The sequence below is a fragment of the Bos indicus x Bos taurus genome, chromosome 7 (assembly GCF_003369695.1).
Source record: "Bos indicus x Bos taurus breed Angus x Brahman F1 hybrid chromosome 7, Bos_hybrid_MaternalHap_v2.0, whole genome shotgun sequence".
In the NCBI taxonomy this organism is placed as follows: domain Eukaryota; kingdom Metazoa; phylum Chordata; class Mammalia; order Artiodactyla; family Bovidae; genus Bos; species Bos indicus x Bos taurus.
In genome coordinates, this window is record NC_040082.1 from 45,771,715 (window position 1) to 45,794,813 (window position 23,099).

The 23,099-nt window shown below is 43.1% G+C and overlaps 1 protein-coding gene across 8 annotated transcripts in view; it reads right to left on the reverse strand.

The window, feature by feature from the left end:
* The window catches only part of GRIA1 (glutamate ionotropic receptor AMPA type subunit 1), a 349,668-nt gene that overhangs the window by 116,308 nt on the left and 210,261 nt on the right, over positions 1-23,099 (reverse strand). For 6 of the 8 annotated variants that reach the window (XM_027545891.1, XM_027545889.1, XM_027545888.1 and 3 more), the window contains exons 6-7: positions 6,478-6,639; positions 1,969-2,136 (exon numbers count right to left, since the gene is read on the reverse strand). In XM_027545891.1, coding sequence (XP_027401692.1) covers positions 1,969-2,136; positions 6,478-6,639 — 330 coding nt within the window. The remainder of the gene's footprint in view (positions 1-1,968; positions 2,137-6,477; positions 6,640-23,099) is intronic. The other 2 variants (XM_027545894.1, XM_027545893.1) reach the window with 1 other exon arrangement.

Sequence of the window (23,099 nt, forward strand, 5' to 3'; positions counted from 1 at the left end):
CCAGGGTAGTGGCCCCTGCCATGGCTTCAGGATGATTCAAATGCATTACATTTATTTTGTACTTATTTCTATTGTTATTAATATTACACCAGCTCCACCTCAGATCACCAGGCATTAGATCCTAGAATTTGGGGACCCCTGGTATAGAGGAGATCATTATTATTTTGATGAAAGCAACTGCCTCCTCTCAACCCCACTGAAGGCAGAAACAGAAGACTGAGCATGTTACAACCAGAAAGACATGGGTTAGAGTGTAAGGAAAATTAATTAGATGCTTAGAATTCGTAAGCCAGGTGAGAACTGAGAGTGGTCTCTCTGACTGCCTCATTGTCATGGGTGAGGAAAGAGAAGGGTGTGGGGGATCTGAATTAGTATTTCAAGGTCACCCAGAAACTCAAGGGCCTGGCTGGTCTTGGACCTCAGGTCTCCTGAGTAAGAGTCCTTTCTGCCACTCACATTGTCTCCAGGCTTCATCACTGTCATGGTGATGTCAGCGTATCCTTCCAGGGACATCCTTAAGATGAGAGAGGCAAGGGAGCTGGAAGGGCTGGGAAGCTGAGGGCAAGTCCCTGGGACCTTCTGAAACCAGCTTCACATTGCAAACAGAAGCTGTCTCGACTGTGGAGCCTGGAAGAGCATTTTAAATAAGCCAGAAGGCAGGCACCACACCTTTGGCAATCGTTCTGAAGCTGCTGGCTTTCCGGCTCTTGCTGCCTAGGGATTCGGGGCCACCCTGCACAGTGACGGGGGGTGGGGCAGAAAGGGCTGTGGGTGGAACCGTTTGCATCTAGCCACAGGGCAGTTGCTTTGCTTCATTCCAAAGGACAGAAGTCTGTGTTCTCCTCCACGTGCAGGCGCTTCAGCTGAGCTAAAGAACAACTGATGATATTGCCGTCTTGTGTGTTTCTCCAGGTTGTAAATCGCTAGAGCTGTGCATGTGGCTGGAAAACAGGTGGTAACAGTTGTGTGTTTTCCTCTACATTTCTCCCTCATTCAGAAATGCTCCCCTCTGGGAGAGAGCATGTCCTGAGAGTCATTTGCACCAGAACATTTTGCTGTTGCCAGCTCGCCACTGTGTCTGATACTTGGACATTCCTGTGAAGTGAGCCCTGCCCTCTGTGCCCAGTCCCCTTTGGAAATACGGTCTCTCTCAGGAGGCATCAGAGGCATCATATACTGTGGTATGTGTCAGGACTTGGAGAACTAGTCTGTGCTTCAGGTGCTTCTAGAAACTTCTAGAGATTTCTAGGAGTTCAGAGAATCATAAAGCTGGGCAAGTCCCCAGAACCTTCTAAAACAGGAATGTCAAACACATGGCTCACGTGTATCTGTCTCATCCTGCTTCCACAGCAGACATATCACTGAGTGCTTATATTCCTCCCTGTTGAATCTGGATTCCACCTCAGAATCCTCTGCAGAGTCAGTTGATAGGAGGATCCTGACCATTTTATATCCCTGTTCTTTGCCCATTCGTAAGTGCAAACAAAATTGATGAGTGCAATGCTGAGAAGCAAGAAAATAGAATCAGAAGTGTCGAGAAACATTTTCAGGGTCCCATCCTGACATGTGCACAGAGAGCAAAGATAATAAAGAAATCTAGAAAATCAGGGCAAGAGAGCAGAGTCTCTGAGAGCCTGCAAAAATGGTTCAGTTTCATCCTTGTGTATCTCAAGTCCCCTTTCAAATACAGCATCACTGGCTTCCCCTTCTTAGCATAATCCCTAAGCATAAAATAGAGCTCTTGTGCTGTCAGGAATGACTGGTCCATACTATTACGTTTTTTCATTTTGTTCTTCAAATTTCTACATGACCTTTCCTATGTCAGAGCCACAAACAATGCAGTGGTGGTCCAAGCTTCGGGTGTGCTCCACCTTTTTTTTTTTCAATAGCTATATCCTGCCTGACACTGATGCTTAAATCCCCTGCGAGGCTCCCATAGGGTGGGGCCACCGTTGTTGCCAGCCTCACCTGCTGCAGAGCTCTCTGGATGTCGATGCCCTGGCCCCAGGGCACAGCTGGGTTAGCCAGGCAGTCCCCAGCATTCCCCCGGCGGGAGATATCAATTCTCTGCCTCCGCAGGCTCTGGAAAGCCTCAGCCATCACCTTCACCCCATCGTAGGTGAGCGCAGAGGTGTACTGGTGGGAGGAACAGAGACAGTTGGGTGTCAGAGAGAGAGCTGGTAGGGAGGCTGGTGGGAGCTGTATCTGGGAAGGAGCCTCCTGGTGATGAGGATGCCTGCAGTGAGCCAGGGATGGGGGGTATGGTGGGGACGGGGAGCCACTGTAAGCCACGAAGCACCTGCTGCTCCACCTCCCTAGCCAATATTGCCCTCCTGAACTCCCGAGTTCAGTAGTATTGCTGGTTGTGAGGTTCAAAGAGAATTCTAGAATTTTCTATCCAATCCACGTTAAAATGTTGGTTCATCTGGGGGAAGAGGCATAGCTTGAATACAAAACATCTAAATTAAATACAACTCATCTGTATCTGTCTGATACAGTCCATGAAAACAACTTGGTTTTCTCTCTGTCACCAACTGGGAGCCAAGAAGAACAGTTTACTCCACCATCCCTGGTGACAGTAAAAGAAAGAAAAAGAATAATCTGAGAAGGGTAAGCTCTTAATTATTTCTGCATGCAGCTCACTCAAGTGGCAAGTTTATATTCCACAAAATTTCCTCTTGTGCTTCCTCATGCTAAGCCTCAATTTTATCCCCCTCTTATCTAAGAAGGTACTAAAATGTTGAAACAAAAGCAAGATAACAATCCAGAACAACATTTTCCAGCACTAGCAATCATATCTATTCTCATCAATTTGTCTCTGATGTCTAGCATGTTCTCTGGTACATCCTAAGTTCACAGTGCAGTCTTGTAGAATAAATGTATAGGTATTTTTCTAGCTTTTAATTTTGTTCCTTTTGCTTTTGGGGCTTCCCTGGTGCCACAGTGGTAAACAATCTACCTGCCAAGCAGGAGACATGGCTTCAATCCCTGCGTTGGGAAGATCCACTAGAGAAGGAAATGGCAATCCACTCAAGTTTTCTTGTCTAGGAAATCCCATGGTCAGAAAGAGTCTAGTAGGCTATAGTTCATGGGGTTGTAAAGAACTGGACATGAGTTTGGACACACAAACACTTCCTTTTTAAAGTAAAGACATTACATTTGGTATCTTTATAATCATTTCCAATCTTTTGGAAATTGAGTGGGATAGTCACATGTTAATAATAGCTGTGAAAAGAAGAGAAGTGAATAGGAAAGGAGGAAAGGAAAGATACACCTATTTGAATGCAGAGTTCCAAAGAATAGCAAGGAGAGATAAGAAAGCCCTTCTTAGCGATCAATGCAAAGAAATAGAGGAAACTGATAGAATGGGAAAGACTAGAGATCTCTTCAAGAAATTTAGAGATACCAAGGGAACATTTCATGCAAAGATGGGCTCAATAAAGGACAGAAATGGTATGGACCTAACAGAAGCAGAAGATATTAAGAAAAGGTGGCAAAAATACACAGAAGAACTGTACAAAAAAGATCTTCACGACCCAGTTAATTACTATGGTGTGATCACTCCCCTAGAGCCAGACATCCTGGAATGTGAAGTCAAGTGGACCTTAGGAAGCGTCACTACAAACAAAGCTAGTGGAGGTGATCAAATTCCAGTTGAACTATTTCAAATCCTAAAAGATGATGCTGTTAAAGTGCTACACTCAATATGCCAGCAAATTTGGAAAATTCAGCAGTGGCCACAGGACTGGAAAAGGTCAGTTTTCATTCCAATCCCAAAGAAAGGAAATGCCAAAGAATTCTCAAACTACCACACAACTGCACTCATCTCACATGCTAGTAAAGTAATGCTCAAAATTCTCTAAGCCAGGCTTCAGCAATACATGAACCATGAACTTCCAGAGTTCAAGCTGGTTTTAGAAAAGACAAAGGAACCAGAGATCAAGTTGCCAACATCCGCTGGATCATCAAAAAAGCAAGAGAGTTCCAGAAAAACATCTATTTCTTCTTTATTGACTATGCCAAAGCCTTTGACTGTGTGGATCACAATAAACTGTGGAAAATTTTGAAAGAGGTGGGAATACCAGACCACCTGATCTGCCTCTTGAGAAATTTGTATGCAGGTCAGGAAGCATCAGTTAGAACTGGACATGGAACAACAGACTGGTTCCAAATAGGAAAAGGAGTTCGTCAAGGCTGTATATTGTCACCCTGCTTATTTAACTTATATGCAGAGTACATCATGAGAAACGCTGGGCTGGAGGAAGCACAAGCTAGAATCAAGATTGCCGGGAGAAATATCAATAACCTCAGATATGCAGATGACACCACCCTTATGGCAGAAAGTGAAGAACTACTAAAAAGCCTCTTGATGAAAGTGAAAGAGGAGAGTGAAAAAGTTGGCTTAAAGCTCAACATTCAGAAAACGAAGATCATGGCATCCGGTCCCATCACCTCATGGCAAATAGATGAGGAAACAGTGGAAAAAGTGAGAGACTTTATTTTTCTGGGCTCCAAAATCACTGCAGATGGTGATTGCAGCCATGAAATTAAAAGACGCTTACTCCTTGGAAGGAAAGTTATGACCAACCTAGATAGCATATTCAAAAGCAGAGACATTACTTTGCCAACAAAACTTCGTCTAGTCAAGGCTATGGTTTTTCCAGTAGTCATGTATGGATGTGAGAGTTGGACTATAAAGAAAGCTGAGCACCGGAGAATTGATGCTTTTGAACTGTGTATTGGAGAAGACTCTTGAGAGTTCCTTGGACTGCAAGGGGATCCAACTAGTCCATTCTAAAGGAGATAGGGCCTGGGTGTTCATTGGAAGGAATGATGCTAAACCTGAAACTCCAATACTTTGGCCACCTGATGCAAGAGCTGACTCATTGGAAAAGACCCTGATGCTGGGAAAGATTGAGGGCAGGAGGAGAAGGGGACGACAGAGAATGAGATGGTTGGATGGGTTGGATGACTCAATGGACGTGAGTTTAGGTAGGCTCCGGGAGTTGGTGTTGGACAGGGAGGCCTGGCGTGCTGCAGCTCATGGGGTCACAAGGAGTTGGACACGACTGAGCAACTGAACTGAACTGAATGAATGAAACTCCTCTGTAGTTTACTCATTGATTGAAATCACATTTGTGATTTTGTTTGCTTAAGGTCATGTCGAAGTGCCTTTATTTCTAAAGTCCTGAATCAGTTTGAGCAAAACTGGGATGACAGTGTCTTGGTTCAGTGGCCTGACATTTACAAAATGCAACTGACCAGGGGCAAGAGAAAGTTGGCAAGGATCCACAGTTGGCCCTGGATAAACAGATTTAGACTCAGAATCCTTCTCAACAGTGTTCCTCATAGCCACTGCCAAGCTGTTAGATTTGACGTGGGAAAGAGAAATTATCTTCTATTCTTACTCTGGAGTGAAAGTGAATGTCGCTCAGTTGTGTCTGATTCTTTGGGACCCCATGTACTATACAGTCCAAGGAATTTTCTAGGCCAGAATACTGGAGTGGGTAGCCCTTCATCTCCAGGAGATCTTCCCAACCCAGGGATTGAATCCAGGTCTCCTGCATTGCAGGAGGACTCTTTACCAGCGGAGCCACAAGGGAAGCCCAAGAATACTGGAGTGGGTAGTCTGTCCCTTCTCCAGTGGATCTTCATGACCCAGGAATCGAATTGGGGTCTCCTGCTTTGCAGGCAGATCCTTTACCAACTGAGCTATCAGAGAAACTCATCTTTATTCTAAGCCATTTTCAAATAGAAAACAAAATAGATTTTAGCCGCAGAGTTTAAAGCTGCCTTGCAGGGAATGAGAGGCTGGTAGTCTGCATGATAATTGGGAGTTGACTCTCTGAGGCAGAAATGTACTGGTTATTGCTTAGTTAAATTTCCTTGATTTGTAGCCAGGTATGCAGCTGACCAGAAGGACCAGCCCACTGCACAAATCTAGGAGGCTCAATCAACATGGCGATCCTGCCCAGAGTAGAGACACCATTTTCTGGCTCCTGCTGTAGCTAGCTGGGGTAGGTTCCTGAGATGTGGCCAATAGCATGTGAGGAGAAGATCTGTATGTGACTGCTGGAAAGAGTTCTTAAGGGAAACAGTTTTGCTTTCTGTTTTCCTTTTCCCTTCCTGATGGGTAGAATACTGAGGTGATTGTGGGGCTTCTGCAGCCATTTTGGGCTATAAGGTAGCAGCTGTATGCTGAGGATAGCAGAACAAGAAGATAGAAAAAGTCGCTATGTTTTTGGTGATTGTGAAACCATTATACAAGCCCCAGATTGCTGACTTCTGAATTTTGTTTATATGAAAAAGGAGCAAAATGTCTATCCTGTTAAAACCATTGTCATTCTGGAGTGTCCATACCCTCAGCCTTTATGGATCTAGTTTCCTTAGCTTGCTCCTCTTAGAAAGTCTGTTCCAGGAATCTAGGGCAGGCAGAGACCAGCAGGGTCCTTTCTTGCCTGCTGCCCATCCTCTCACCTTAGGTCTCTTCCAGTCCACCCGGGTGTGGTCCCGAGCATCACTGTTCTTCCACTGTTGCATGATCTTGGCCGGGATGGTGTCTGTGTAGTTCACCAACTGGAAACCTGTTACGTTTGCTCCACTCTCCTTGAATTTGTTTAAGTCAATGTCCATGAAACCCTGGGTGGTGAGGAAGGGAAGGAAGTTAGAATATGCTGCCTGGATGCATCAGTTTAACCATGTTACAGAATCACAGCATTTTCCACCCTGTTCAGACTTAAGGTGAAACTGACTTAGTGGAGAGGCAGTTGCAGTTCCCTTCCTTCTGACCTCTGTTATCACTTATTTTGTGTGCTAAGTTGTTACATTGGTTAAGAGCACTTGCTCAGGAGCCAGCCATGCCTGGGCTGAAGGGTAGGCTCTGCTACTCAGAGCTATGAGTTACATACACTGCCTTGGACCAAGTTCCCTGATGGTTTCCTGTATGAATAATGGAGGTAAGGAGGCTGAGGAGAAAAAGCAGTGCAATGATGCATGTCAAGTCCATGTTGCAAGACTGAGTGGTCAATAAACAGCGGCTGGGATTATTATAACAACACAGATACGTGATAGTTTAAAAAACATGAGGGGGGACCTTTGTCCTTTACCACCATCACTCTGCTCTGACTGTAGAGGCATCTGAATTCTATCCGGGACAAGCTTCTGTGGCCCCCCAAGGTCCCCAGCATGTCCCCAGCACATCTGGAAGAGGCTGGATGCTGATTATGCCTCCCTGCCTCGCCCCCCAACCCTCCCCGCCCTGTGCTTTTTCCTGTGCTGCAGGCAAGGTCTTGCGAGTGAGGCCCAATCAATTCTCCTATCCACAAAGGATTTCTTATTGGAATGAAACTTTCCTCCCCATTTGACGAAGTTCATTCAAACTCAGGAAGCCTTCAAGATAGAAAGGAAACCTTGTATCTGTATAATTTATTCCACAGTGTATGGCACTTTCAAATCTATGGCTGTGTTTCACTTTAATGCCTTTATAAGGTAGAAACTGTACATCTGTTTGCCAGATAAAGAAACTGGGATAGAGAATTGCTTGCACAAAGTCATTCAGTGATTTAGTGGCATAAAGGGGACCGGAACTAGGCCTTCTGAAGGCCTATGATTACTTATTCTCTTGTCATAAATTCAACAAACATTTTTTGAAAGCCAGTGTACTATTCTAATGCTATCCTAATGCAGTGTACTATTCTAATAGCGAGTAAAACAAATTCCTTCTCTTACGAAGCTTACTTTTTAGTGGGAAGAATGGACCATAAATAAACTGTTGTGTATAAAATAAGCTAAAAGGATATATTGTACAATACAGGGCAAATATTTTATAATAACTATAAATGAAATATAGCCTTTAAACATTGTGAATCACAAAGAATTGATGCTCTCAAATTGTGGTGCTGGAGAAGACTCTTGAGAGTGCCTTGGGCAGCAAGGAGCTCAAACCAGTCAATCCTAAAGGAAATCAGTCCTGAGTATTCATTGGAAGGACTGATGCTGAAGCTGAAGCTCCATACTTTCACCACCTGATGCAAAGAACTGACTCATTGGAAAAGACCCTGATGCTGGGAAAGATTGAGAGCAGGAGGAGAAGGGGATGACAGAAGATGATATGGTTGGATGGCATCACCGACTCAATGGACATAAGTTTGAGCAAGCTCCGGGAGATGGTGAAGGACAGGGAAGCCCGGCATGCTGCAGTCCATGGGGTCACAAAGAATTAGACACACCTTTGCAAGTGAACAATAGCAACATGGTTTTTATTATGCATCTACTCTATTTCAATTTTTAAAAAAGAAGTATGTAGCAGTGTATAAGGTCGAATCCAGCAGAGGATACTGTGTGGTAGGTAGCTATGAGTCCTCTGAAGGAAGATGAAGTGGGGAAAGAGGATGAGGAGAGGAGGGCAGTGCCTGGCCCCGGGAGGCCTGGTCCAAATGAGCCACCCTGAGGAGGTGGTGTCAACACAGGGACCTGGCTGATGTGAAGCTGTGGCATGAGCTCTAGGGGAATCTGGGGAAGAGCATTCTGAGCAAAGGCTCAGAGGTTGGAGGATGCTTAGCATATTCTAGAAACAGTAAGAAGACTAGTGGACTAGCACAGCATGAGAGAGAGAGAGAGAGAGAGAGAGGGTGGGAAATGCAGTTGCGGGGGAGGGGGTGGGGGTCAGCCCAGGGTTGGATCCTAGAAAGCCTTGTGATCATCTGGGTTTCTCTCTGGGTATAATTGGTACCCACTTCAGGAATTTGAGTAGGATCACAAAGTCATTGCTCTCTGAACTCCGTGGTTTAGGGAAACTGCCAGATCCCAAGGGGCGAAATGGGGGAATGAACACAGGAAGTAGTTTGGTGGATTCAGGGTAGGAAGAACTGTGGTCTGGCAGCTCTGAGCCCCCATCACTGCCTCAGCTCTGCCTGAAGATCCTAAGACATTGTCCTAGTCTCTTGATTTCTCACTGACTCGATCTGGTTTCCTTACCTAAAAGATCTGGTCATCAACCAGTGCAAGTTTGATGTATGAAGCAGGGCACTCAAAGCTGGTGCTCTGGGACAACCCAGAGGGATGGGGTGGGCAGGGAGGTGAGAAGAGGGGTTTGGATGGTGGGATACAAATACACCCATGGCTGATTCACAGCAAAAACCACAACAATATTGTAAAGTAATTAGCCTCCAATTAAAATAATTAATTAAAAAAAGAATAGAATTAAAAAAAAAGATCTGGTCATCAATAACTTCATGACTCAAAGACCTTCCCCCCACCCTATGCCTCTGAAGTTCAGTGATTCTTTATTATTTCTATTTTACAAACAAACAAAGCTCAGCTCTACTCTGAGCCTTTGCCCAGCTATTCTCTATGCCTGGAAGGGAGTTCTCTCTGGCCAGCTCATGTCCATCCTTGGGTCCCAGCTAAAATACAGTGTCTCCTGTAACGTGCTTAGTTGCTCAGTTGTGTCCAACTCTTTGTGACCCCATGGACTAGGGCCTGCCAGGCTCCTCTGTACAGGGGATTGTCCAGGCAAGAATACTGGAGTGGGTTGCCATTCCCTTCTCCAGCGGATCTTCCTGACCCAGGGATCAAACTGGTTCTCCTGCACTGCAAGTGGATTCTTTACCATCTGAGCCACATGGGACTCCTTATCTAAAGACCCAGTTCTCACCCTTGATAGATGCCCTTGGTGCCCTGCTCATTTCCACATCTCCCCAATAGACACTGATATTGCACTTTTTATACTAACTACAGCTACCTATCACTTCACCACAGGTAAGGTAAGCCAGATGTATTGAGGAGTTCATAAACCCAGAGCAGCTCTCTGCTCTTGGGGAGTTAGTAGAAACCATAGCCCTCTCCCTTGGGTGGGTTACCATGAGGTACACTCTACACCCAAGTCTAGAGCTTCTGTAAGGGATGGAGTTCCATAGCCCCAGAGATAAGTGCCTTGATTATGCACCTTTTTCAGCTGCCTGCTCTCCCATCCCTACTTTCTTCTTGTTCAGTCGCTTAGTGGTGTTCAACTCTTTGCAGCCCCATGGACTGCAGCATGCCAGGCTTCCCTGTCCTTCACTATCTCCCAGAGTTTGCTCAAACTCGTGTCCATTGAGTTAGTGATGCCATCCAACTATCTCATCCTCTGTTGTCGCCTTCTCCTCCTGCCCTCAATCTTTCCCAGTGTCAGGGCCTTTTCCAATGGGTCAGCTCTTATATCCCTACCTCAGGGAATCCCTGATTCCCTGATGTTATTTCTCATATTAGCATCCAAGGAAGCTACTTGTATTTGAATTGCTGTCTTAAGACCTGGTTCTAATAGAACTCAGTCAAGTTACTTCCAATATGCAGTCTAGTCAGTTCCTTTTCAGTGCTCTGCTTATCACCCATTTGAGATGATCTGGTTTGCTCATTTGTTCCCTTGTCCTCTCTCCTTGTGTTGGAATGTCAGTTCCATGAGAGTAGGGATATTTTTCTGTTTTGTTCATGGATGTGCCCTAGAACTCAGCATCTAGCACCATGTCTGACACAAAGTAGGCTCTCAATACATTTTCACTGGGTGAATGAATAAAAGCCAAAGACATTCCTCAAGCAAAAATGCTAATTTTTCAGGGAAAGTATGATCTCCAGGTAATAAATCCAGTGGATGATTTAAATTGTTTGACAAGGGAAGCTCATGTTGGAAATGCATTTAGTGACTAACTATACCTACAGCTATAGTTTATAGACATTCACAGGGGTCTGTTGAATTGTGCAAGGGTTCTAACAAGCTTTTAGTACCGATGAAATTGGAGTTAGGTTCTTATACCCAATAGGCATCCTAAGACATTCTACCACCTAAGAGTACAGCCAAAGAACATTTTATTCATAAAGTAACTATTGAGAGAATAAAATGAAAGCGATCTCCTGTAGTCAAATTCCATTGCTTGAAAATCTGTAACAAGCACTTGGACATTTTGTACCGACTGCCCCCATCAATGTAATGGGGGCCAAAGGAAATGGCAGAGTTTATTCAAACATAAATGCCACTCAGCTCTATCACCAGAATGTCTGACTGCAAGGTGACTGGAGCCAGACCTGAAGTTATTTCCAATCAAACTGATGGGACCTCTACCTGAACTTCTCAGCTCCCCTGAGAAAGAAGGGACAAAGAATGATAAAATAAGCTTTTATCTGTACTGTTAGGGAAGGCACGAAATGAGGGAATAACTTGGCATCAACATGCATTCACTTAGTAGAAGACATCCTTGCCTTCCCCTCATGGAAGATTTCATGCCTGAATGGTGATCTTGAATCTCCACAATGTCTTTAATCATGAAGATTAAAGCAGTCTCTTATAGCTACTGGACTTGATCTCTCCATAATGCAAGAAAACAGACCATTCCAATAGAGAAAACTGTTCATGACTAAGAAGAGGAAATAAAGGTGTGAAATATTTGCCTACCGGTCAGCTGGGAAATTCAACCCACCCACTCTAGTCCCCTGAGCATGCTCATTAAACATGGTTTAATTAAATCTTTTTCTAATTTTCTTTGCCATTTTGTTTAAAAAACCTTAGGGGGTAATATTTGGTAATGAGTACATTTTGCTTTATCTGTGCTATTAATTATATAATATTATAAAAGGATACAACATTGCTAATTGTATTATATTAAAGATTAAATGATGAAGTCTGATTTTAAGCACTGTCTTTGAGTCATTTTGCCTCTTTTATAACATGCCCCCAAATATGGAGTCTATTGCTCTGTATGCTGTGACTAGTGAATGAAATGAAATTAACCCACAAAATGCTCAGTTCAAGTTATTCAGTATGAGAATTCAGCTCTTCTAAACCCAGATGCCTCTCAGTGTCCCTCCAGCACTGTACCCGATGCTGTTCTTCACAAAGTGACTGTTTATCATCTAAGATAAGCCTCTGTGATAAGTGAGCTCCTGGAGCTGTTAGATCACTGTGTCCCTGTCTGCTTCTGCGGTTCCTCTGTGGCCTTTCACACTGTCCCATGTGCTACTGATGAATGGGGGACAGAAGAATGGTCTGCCTATCATTTTCATTCAAGTGCAGATGAACAGGCTCTTAGGATAGAGGTCCTTCATCTGAGAGACCCATCACAATATATAAGTGAGGTTCTGCATAATAGCCATTCCTAATGGTTATCATGCAGGGGCTCTGGAGAGGAAACCAGATATCTCTATAAAGCTCTAATGCTGGTCATGTGGCTCAGTGGTAAAGAATCTGCCAACAATGCAGGAGACACAGGTTTGATCTCTGGGTTGCGAAGATCCCCTGGAGAAGGAAATGGTAGGAAAGGAATCTCTACCCACTCCAGTATTCTTGCCTGGAAAATCCCACAGACAGAGGAGTCTGGCGGGCTACAGACCATGGGGTTGCAGAAGAGTCAGACATGACTTAGCAACTAAACAACAACAATGCCAGTCAATCAAAAATCAAGGTAAAACATATTATAAAGGGACTAATTAGAAGAATTCCAAATAATAGCATGACTAATGAACATTGAGGACAGGATGTGGAAAACAGTATGAGGTGTTCATCTTTTTTTTTTTTTTAACTGAGGAGCGACACATGGGATGAAAGTTGATAAAGCAAGAAAAAGAGACATAGACATATTACACAGAAGTGTGTAGAGGGAACTACTAGAATCACCAAACACAGAAAATGTTTAAAATAGTTTTTTCTAAGTATGAGATTAGAGAGATTAGGTATATGCTTTTTTTTAATAACCTTCAATAATATATTTTTTTATTTTTTATAACCATGTGAATGTGTGTGTGTGTGTGTGTTTTAGTACTATTGAAAAATAAAAATAGATCCCCAGGTAATTCTGATGTACCTTACTGGCTCAGAATCATCTGTAAGTCCCTAGAAAGTGGGAGAGGGAGTGTCAGTGACAGAACAGGGAAGAGAAGTCATTGCATGGGTTGATATGGTCTATTAAGGGAGCCCTGCTTAATTTGTTGTCTCTTGGCCTAGAATTAAAGAACACTGGTGCCGTTAAATATTCTACTGAAACATAGCTCTAGAAACATCGTTCCTAAGGATGACAGATGTGACAACAATGGCGAAGCTGTGGCTTCTTGTGCATCATATAACTTCATTTATATAGCTCTTGGAGAATTCTGAAGTTGTTGTCATTTAAAGTTGAAAAATGAAATAATCCATCAGCAGTCACCTTTGGATTTATTAAACATTCCCCAAGCTCTTTTCCTGAGCCAGGCATTCTATTAAATGCTTTATATACATAATCCTATTTAATCCCCCCAAACAGCCCTGAGGGGTGGACATGCACAGTAGGCCCCGGGTACTCGTTTGCATAAATGAGTGAGTATCTGTCCCAGTTTTACATGTGAGGAGCTGTGGTTCAAAGACCTCTGGAACCTACCCCCTCTCCCCACCCAGAGATGCCCCAGAAGCAAGGATTCCAGCTGTGGTCTAGCTATCAAATCTGTCTTCATCTGTGTGGTACACTGCTTTGCCAGCCGAGGAACACAGGAATGTAGCTTTAGGATGGGGTTTCCAGATTGCCCCAGATAAAGAGGGACAAAGAAGCTCAGACAGCGTGGCTGACAGTTAATAGCCTAGAATAGAGGTCTTACTCTGCCAAAGAGGGGTTACAGATTGGGTAGATGTTTCTCAAGCCTCTGATTTATATGAAGTTTTTTAGTACCCACCTACTCCATATCTATACCAGGAGTCAGCAATTTTTTTTTTTTTTTTGGATAAGTGATCATATTGTGAATTTTTTAGGCTTACAGGTCATGTTGTTTCTGTCATAACTATTGAATGCAGCCTTTAGAGCATGAAAGCAGGCCTAGATAATAGAAAATGAAATAGCATGGTTGTGTCCCCTCCACCCCCAAGTGTGTTCATGAACACTGAAACTTGAATTTCACATGATTTTCATATGTCATGAGCTATCACTTTTCTTTTCATTTTTTTTTTCTAGTAATTTAAACATGTAAAAATCATTCCTGGCTAAACAAAGCCAGGAAATGGTTGAATTTGACCCATGGGCCACAGTTTAGGTTTACTGATGCCTGAAGGAAAGATGTTAGAGATCAGATCAAACCCCCTGTTGTCCAGAGAGGAGACTATTGGCCTCAAGTTGTAGGCTGGTTAGAGTGTGAGCTGGGGTTAGGATCTATATTCCCTAAGCACTCGTTGTAGGAGGCAGTGCAATGCTGACCAGCTGTTAGAATAGCATGACTGGGGGAGGGGAGGAAGTGCTCAATTAACTAAACCAGTTACAATAGTCATTCCATCTATCATATCTCAATGATAATTTTCAAAGGATTAGCACAAAAAGGCATGTCAAATAATTATGATATCCAAAAAAGTTGTTTAACACCATAACTATATTAGATGTACTTTTATATTGCTGTAAAGATTTAGAAAATGCTTTGAGGATGGTGATGAGGCTCTGGGCTATCATTATGACTTTTAATTATCATGTGTGCCTGGAAACAAAACATCTTGAGGAGGTGTGCTTACTGATTATTTAAGCTCTCTGAGGCTTAACTCTCTGGTCTTCAAAATGCAGATATAATAGCACCTACAGCATAGAATTGGTACAAGATTTTTTTTTTAAAGTGTGTATAAATATTTAGAGCTGTGTCTGGCACAAAGTAAGCATTTAATACATCTTGGCTATTATTATCATCATCATATTTACCATCATCACTATGATGCAGTCCAAAGAGGTTAGGTGTTAACAACTACTTGAAAACCAGGCACTGGGGGTTTGGGATGGACATGTCCACACTGCTATGTTTAAAATGGATAACCAACAAGGAACTACTATATGGCACATGGGACTCTGCTCAATGTTATGTGGCAGTCTGGAGGGGAGGGGAGTTTGGGAGAGAATGGATACACGTGCATGTATGGCTGAATCCCTTGCTCTTCACCCGAAACTGTCACAACACTGTTAATTGGCTATACCCCAATACCAAATACAAAGTAAAAAAAAAAAAACCCCAAACCAGGCACTGGGTCAGGCAAGACACCTGAGCCCACAGGAGGCAGGTGTATAGGAATGCAGCTTTCAAAAGATAAAAAACTTTATCTTCAAAGCCAGATTTCCTTTCTCTCTGGGGTTCTTTCAAGGGGTCACAGACAAGCTGCTCAGCCCTCATCATCCTGCTTGGGCTGACACCACTCCCATTAGATGGAAGAGGGAACAGCCAGCATTGTTAAGAGAAAGGGGCCAAAGAGAAGGATTTTTAACAAGCCCTGGGAGGTGGGAAAGAAAACTCCCTCCATCTCATCCACCTGAGATCTAGAAAAGAGGTAAGATTAGAACAAATTGAAGAACTTTCACTTTATACTCTGAGTGGCACAAGTTGAACATGGCAAGTTTCCCCAGATTGTCAGGTAAATTCTTAGATGACAGCTCCATAGAGAGGATAGTTATAGGAAAGTATAGTTCAAAAAGTCTCATTACATTAGAAATGCTTGAAAAAAGTGGGGATGTTCAACCTGAAAATAATGAAGACTAGGAGGGGAAGTGAAGGATGTATTCCAATCCCAGAGGGCTTTCGGGGGGGGGGGGGGAGGATATTTGTTCTTTAAGGTAAGCCAGAACCAACCAATGGATAGAAGTCATGGGAGTGAGACTTCAGCTAAAATAATAATGATGACAATCACAGTGCCTAACACGTATTAGACCTGAGCTATGTAGCAGGCACTATGCTGAGAGCTTTATTTGTATGATCTCATATAATCCTTGGAATAATCCTATGAAGCAGGTACTTTCATCATTTCCACATTGCAGATTAGAAAGCTGAAGCTTAAACGAATGCAGTAGCTTCTGCCCAATATAACATAGCTAGTGAGGGGCAGAGACCAAAGTCATAGCAAGTGACAAGACTCTGCGCTTACTTTCTGACCACTGTACATTAAGCCTCCTCATCACTAGTCAGTCTGATTCATTTATCTCCTGTCCTGCCATGAATGAAGCCCTTGGACTGGCTTGCATCTCTATACTGTTATTAGAAAGGACTCAGCAGTTTTCTAGGAGACCTGGGTGTTAGTCTTCAACTCTTTTTTAAAACTGGATTATAGTTGCTTTACAATGTTGTGTCAGTTTCTACTGTACAGCAGAGTGAATCGGTCATACATATACATGTACCCCCTCTTTTGGGGTTTCCTTCCCATTTAGGTCACCACAGAGCACCGAGTAGAATTGCCTGTACTATGCGGTAGGTTCTCATTAGTTACCTGTTTTATACCTAGTGGTGTAGGTATGCCAATCCCAATCTCCCAGTCCATTCCTTCCCCCAGCCCCCACCCAGTATCCACACCTTTGTTCTCTACATGTGTCTTTATTTCTGCTTTTCAAGTAAGATCATCTATCCCATTTTTCCAGCTTCCACGTATCAGATCAGATCAGATCAGATCAGTCACTCAGTCGTGTCCGACTCTTTGCAACCCCAGGAATCACAGCACGCGAGGCCTCCCTGTCTAGCACCAACTCCCGGAGTTCACCCAGACTCACGTCCATCGAGTCAGTGATGCCATCCAGCCATCTCATCTTCTGTCATCCCCTTCTCCTCCTGCCCCCAATCCCTCCCAGCATCAGAGTCTTTTCCAATGAGTCAACTCTTCGCATGAGGTGGCCAAAGTACTGTAGTTTCAGCTTTAGCATCATTCCTTCCCAAGAAATCCCAGGGTTGATCTCCTTTAGAATGGACTGGTTGGATCTCCTTGCAGTCCAAGGGACTCTCAAGAGTCTTCTCCAACACCACAGTTCAAAAGCATCAATTCTTCGGCGCTCAGCCTTCTTCACAGTTCAACTCTCACATCCATACATGACCACTGGAAAAACCATAGCCTTGACTAGATGGACCTTTGTTGGCAAAGTAATGTCTCTGCTTTTGAATATGCTATCTAGGTTGGTCATAACTTTCCTTCCAAGAAGTAAGCATCTTTTAATTTCATGGCTGCAGTCACCATCTGCAGTGATTTTGGAGCCCAGAAAAATAAAGTCTGACACTGTTTCCACTGTTTCCCCATCTATTTCCCATGAAGTGGTGGGACCGGATGCCATGATCTTCGTTTTCTGAATGTTGAGCTTTAAGCCAACTTTTTCACTCTCCTCTTTCACTTTCATCAAGAGGCTGTTTAGTTCCTCTTCACTTTCTGCCATAAGGGTAGTGTCATCTGCATATCTGAGGTTATTGATATTTCTCCCGGCAGTCTTGATTCCAGCTGTGTTTCTTCCAGCCCAGCGTTTCTCATGATGTACTCTGCATATAAGTTAAATAAGCGGGGGTGACAATATACAGCCTTGACGAACTCCTTTTCCTATTTGGAACCAGTCTGTTGTTCCATGTCCAGTTCTAACTGTTGCTTCCTGACCTGCATACAAATTTCTCAAGAGGCAGATCAGGTGGTCTGGTATTCCCATCTCTTTCAGAATTTCCCACAGTTGATTGTGATCCACAAGTCAAAGGCTTTGGCATAGTCAATAAAGCAGAAATAGATATTTTTCTGGAACTCTCTTGCTTTTTTGATGATCCAGCGGATGTTGGCAATTTGGTCTCTGGTTCCCCTGCCTTTTCTAAAACCAGCTTGAACATCTGGAAGTTCACGGTTCACATATTGCTGAAGCCTGGCTTGGAGAATTTTGAGCATTACTTTACTAGCGTGTGAGATGAGTGCAATCGTGCAGTAGTTTGAGCATTCTTTGGCATTACCTTTCTTTGGGATTGGAATGAAAACTGACCTTTTCCAGTCCTGTGGCCACTGCTGAGTTTTCCAAATTTGCTGGCATATTGAGTGCAGCACTTTCACAGCATCATCTTTCAGGATTTGGAATAGCTCAACTGGAATTCCATGACCTCCACTAGCTTTGTTCGTAGTGATGCTTTCTAAGGCCCACTTGACTTCACATTCCAGCTTCCACATATACACATTAATATATGATACTTGTTTTTTTCTGACTTACTTCACTCTGTATGACAGTCTCTAGGTTCATCCATGTCTCTGAAAATTTTAATGTGTGCTGGTTCTTGGGATGTGAACCTCAAAGTTCTTTATTTCTCTCGCTCAGAGTCTCTACCAGTATCCACATCACAGTTCGTGGAGCGGGCTGATGGCTTAATTCACACCAAAGAGTGAAGCAATAAACAATAATTTCTTCACTCATCCTTCTCATGGTTTTCTTGTAAGTTTCCATCCTTCATCTCTCACCCTCTAAACTTACATCTTGTGGACCAAAGAGTTTTGTTATTGACTCTTTTGGGGTAATGTTGATCCAGGCACTAGATTGTTGATCTGCACAGTGAGGCCCTTGGCTAGATCAGTGAGTGATCCTTCCAACTGTTGTCCCAGGCTGTAGGCATTTTAGAGTCTCCCATGTTGAATTAGGGGGAAGGGAGAAGAATGGGGTTCTAGATTCCTGCCCTCCCTCTACCATCAAAGCAGCTTTGCTTTTTTATCTGTTTCACATACCGGGGTTCTCCCAAGATTCCATTTGAAAATAGAGCTTTAAACTAAAAAGTTTGGAAACTTCTGAGCCAGTTGATTTTTCTCTTAAGGGCTTTTCAGCTTTGATCTACAATTCTGTGATCACACAGGTGTGTGCACATGAATATGGAGATACATGAGTTCATGGAATATTCCTGAGATGAGGACTTTGTTCTGTCCTCAAATAACCATGTCTCTGCATACAGTGTTCAGATTTTCCTATTTTAGCCACTTTAACTGACTGGAACTTGAATGTGTTCTCGCCCTATATAATCCCTCATAGTACAGGCTTATCTGGTTCCCGCCAAGTCAATAAGACATTGCAGCTATGCTTAAAACAGCTAAAACGTCATTTGAATTGAAAAAAAGAAAAAAGCCTCTAGTGTTAACTCTTATCCAAGTACATTTCAAAGAAGAGGGGCTGGCACCTATATGCTTCGATACCTTCAAACGCACAATCAGACATATCCCCCAAACACAAGTCCGCTGTTGACAAGTTATTTTAAAAGGTGGTTGGGATCTCACAGTCTGGGGGTTTAGGATAAAATGGTGGCACTTTGTGGCAGAAAGTCAGGGGGCCCCTAGACTAGGCTGTCAAAGCATGATTAAAGAAGTATAGTATCTGGCCTGGTATTGGTTGGTCTTCCAGAATCTCCCTTAATGTTAACTTTGTTCTGTCTGCAGTCAGGGGTGCCACTTGGTCATGGCCACCTCAGAGCAAGAGCCAAAGACCAGTTGAAAATTCAGCTTAAGGATTATGCCCTTGTGCCTACCTGTTGCTGTTCAGTCTCTAAGTCGTGTCTGACTCTTTGCAACCCCATGGACTGCAGCATGCCAAGTTCCTCTGTCCTCCACTATTTTCTAGAGTTTGTTCAAATTTATTCCCATCAGGTCGGTGATGCTATCTGACCATCTCATCCTCTGCCACCCACTTCTCTTCTTGCCCTCAATCTTTCCCAGCATCAGGGTCTTTTCCAGTAAGTTGGCTCTTCACATTGGGTGACCAAAGTATTGGAGCTTCAACTTCAGCAACAGTCCTTCCAGTGAATATTCAGGGTTGATTTCCTTTAGGATTGACTGGTTTCATCTCATTGTAGTCCAAGGGACTTTCAAGAGTCTTCTCCAACACTACAGTTCAAAAGCATCAATTCTTCAGTGCTCAGCCTTTTTGTAGTCCAGCTCTCATGTCTGTACCTGCCTACTGGATAAACCATAGCTTGACTATATGGAACTTTGTTGGCAAAGTGATGGCTCTGCAAAAAATATGCCATCTAGGCCCATGAAGGGGCTTATGCCTGGAGTTCCTGACAGACTTGAAACCAACAATGTCCCCCTTTCATATGACCAAAACCTTTCTGTCTAAGAAGGATCAGCCTACTTTTTAAATAAAACACCAGCTTAAGCATTCTCAGGGGCTCCCAAAGAGTAGGCACCCTCTGAATGCTTGGTGAAAAACGAATGAAAATTCCAACATAGCATTAAATTTGAAACTTAGCAGGATGGGGAAAGGAATATTCTAGTTCATTCATTCATTCATTCATCTGTATCTAATATTGCCAAGCCCATATGGGACAAAGGGATACAGCAGAGAATAAGATACACTTGATCCTTGTTTTTGTTTAAAGTTTAGTGAGAAAGACTAGTATTACCCATGTAATTATGGAGCAAAATAAGTAGGACAAAACCTGGCCCTGGAACTCAGGGAAGGCTTCCCAGTGGAAACACAGAAGCTGAAAGAATAGGAGGCTTTGGTTGGGTGAAGGGTGCAAGGAAGAACCCTCTAATCAGAAAACACACAGGCTTGGAGATTCCAAGTCAGTGACTGAGGGTGGTGAATCAGAGGAATTGAATGTACACATCAGCTTAGCATCAGGAGAGACAGACCCCTTAAGTGCCAATGGTGGCTCAGAGGTTAAAGCATCTGCCTGGAATGCGAGAGACCTGGGTTTGATTCCTGGGTTGGGAAGATCCCCTGGAGAAGGAAATGGCAACCCACTCCAGTACTCTGCCTGGAGAATCCCATGGAGAGAGGAGCCAGGTATGCTACAGTCCACGGGGTCCCAAAGGGTTGGACAAGACTGAGCGACTTCACTTTCAGTTTTCATTTTCACTTAGGGTAATGTACAGCTCGGAAGGTTCGGTCCTTGCTTCCCTACTTGTCCCTCTTTTTAAAAATTTGTACTTATTTTGTGATTTTTCTCTGGCATTCTTTACAAACTTTACTTATATGTTCTAGCTGGAAGACAAAGCCAAGTTGTTTCCAGGACAAACGTGAAGCCACATGCTTCTTAGTGCTTCTTAGTGCTGCTGGTATGAGCCTGGTGCAGTGGAAGATGTGCTCAGTTCATGTTGGATGTTCCTTTGGTGGGCTGTCAGAACCATGTCCTATGAGAAGGCACTGGGGATGCGAAGATGAGGGGCATCCAGGCCAGAGGAGCAAATGCCAGGAGCAAGCAGGGTAGGTGGTTCCAAATACACGATTCCCTATCAGTGGGTGTTATTCGAGCAGGAACCAGATGGATGTGCTTCTGTTAAGGACATTGTAGAGGAGAGTCTGGCCTTTTATGGGGGAGAGTCTGGCCTTTTATGGGAAGTGGTTTAGCTGCCCTCTGAGTCATTTGCATATTCATAGCCGTACTTATAGTCTACCATTGATCTCTGCTTCTTTTAGCAAGACACAAGGAATTTGCCTTTAAGTTCATGTGATAAATGGATACCAGCATTGTTTATTTCCTGAGAAGTCATTTCACTCACTCATTCATTCATTCGGTGACTTTTTAAAGAACACTGTTACGTGAAGCTCATTTTGCCTGGTGAACTGGAAATTCATCAGTGAGAAAGGCAAATTCCTTCCTCCACGATCTTACAGACAAACAGGGAGGAAGGTATTATATTATTGTATTTCTATTATTATTATTTTACCATAATTATTATATTATTATAATAATATAATGTAATTATATAATATATATTTATTTTTTATAATTATAATATTATATTATCGATAATTATTATTATCATTACCACTGTTATTATAGTGGTGGGTGAGATTTAGTCTAGAAGGGGGTTGAGGGACCTCAAAGATGGTACCCTGTTCCCAGATATTGTGTTTTCTTCCCCCCCTCAATGATAATGATGATGGTAATTACAATGATTATGATGGTGGTAATTGTTAACATTTATTGAGTGTTTTTGGGGGCCCAACTATAACTATGAGAATTTATACAGTTGTTATTCACTTAATTCACATGATAGTCCATGTGGAGGTAGATGATACTACATTCCTTTTTTTCTTTTGCAGATGAGGCAGTGGAAGCTCAGAGAGGGTAGGTTATTTTACTAATACCACACAGCTAATCAATATAAAGCCAGAATTCAAACCCAGGTCTGTCTGACCCAGAGCCACTCTCCCCAACTACTGTACCACCTTCCTAACCAAAGAAACAACACAGAAACCAAACACGAACATGCACTGAGATGACGTGGGCAGAAGAAAGCAGACACGCTTGGCCTTATAGAGGGCGTAGATAGATTTCTCTGCACAGGGCAGCAAGGAGATGAAAGAGCACCTTCTTCTTAGGACTCTTACAGCAGAGGGACAGCAGCGTGGAGCTGAATCTTGGATGAGCTGCCACATGGACCAGAACTACTTCTAACTCTAACATTTCACAGGAGGTCATCTGCAACCACGTGGTGGAAATGTCTGACACCCTGGTCCCCAGATACCCCAATAAGACATGGGATGACCTGTCCTCAGTTTGTGTTTCCCTCAGCTTTTGTGCACTAGAAATTGCAGTCGGTATCCATGGGAGGTTGGTTGAGGAACCTCTGAAGACACCAAAATCTGCAGATTCTCAAATCCCTTAAATAAAATGTTGTAATATTTGCATATAACCTGTGCATTTATGTGCATTCTCCTGAATACTTTAAGTCATCTCTAGGTTACTTATAATACCTGATAAAATGTAAATGCTATGTCACTAGCTGGAAATACCATATAAATGCTAGGTAGATAGTTGCCAATATATAGCACATGCAAGTTTTGCATTTTGGGAACTTTTGGATTTTTTTTTCAAATATTTTTGACCTGTGGTGGGTTGAATCCATGGATATAGAACCCATTGATGTGAAAGACCAACTGTATAATTATAATAAAATTCCATCAGTGTCCAGTGGAAAATGAAATGGGGATTTGAGAGCTTGAGTCTGAATTCCGGGTCTATTGCTGCAATTGTAGCAAGATTTAAACTCAAGCCCTCTAGTCAAGAGCCTGTCCTCCCACTGCACCTGACCCCCCTCCTCATGCTCAGCAGTCATATGGCACAGTGTAAGAACATGAATTTGGGAGTTCTGTAGTCCTGGAGGGGAAGCCTGGCTCCATGACTTTATCAATTTAGTAACTGGAAAACTTTATAAATTTAGTGACCAGAAAGCTTACTTTCTGAACCTTGGTTTCTTCATTTGATAAATGGGGTTTTTATCAACCTCAAGGACTATTATGAAGACTTAATAGTTAATCACTTACAGTGTTTGGACTGTAGCAATCACTCAGTGAATAGCTGTTGTTATCATTGTAGTTATTTATTAGGGGTGTAAGGCGGTCTAGTTCAGTGGCTCCAGGGGTTTGGCATAA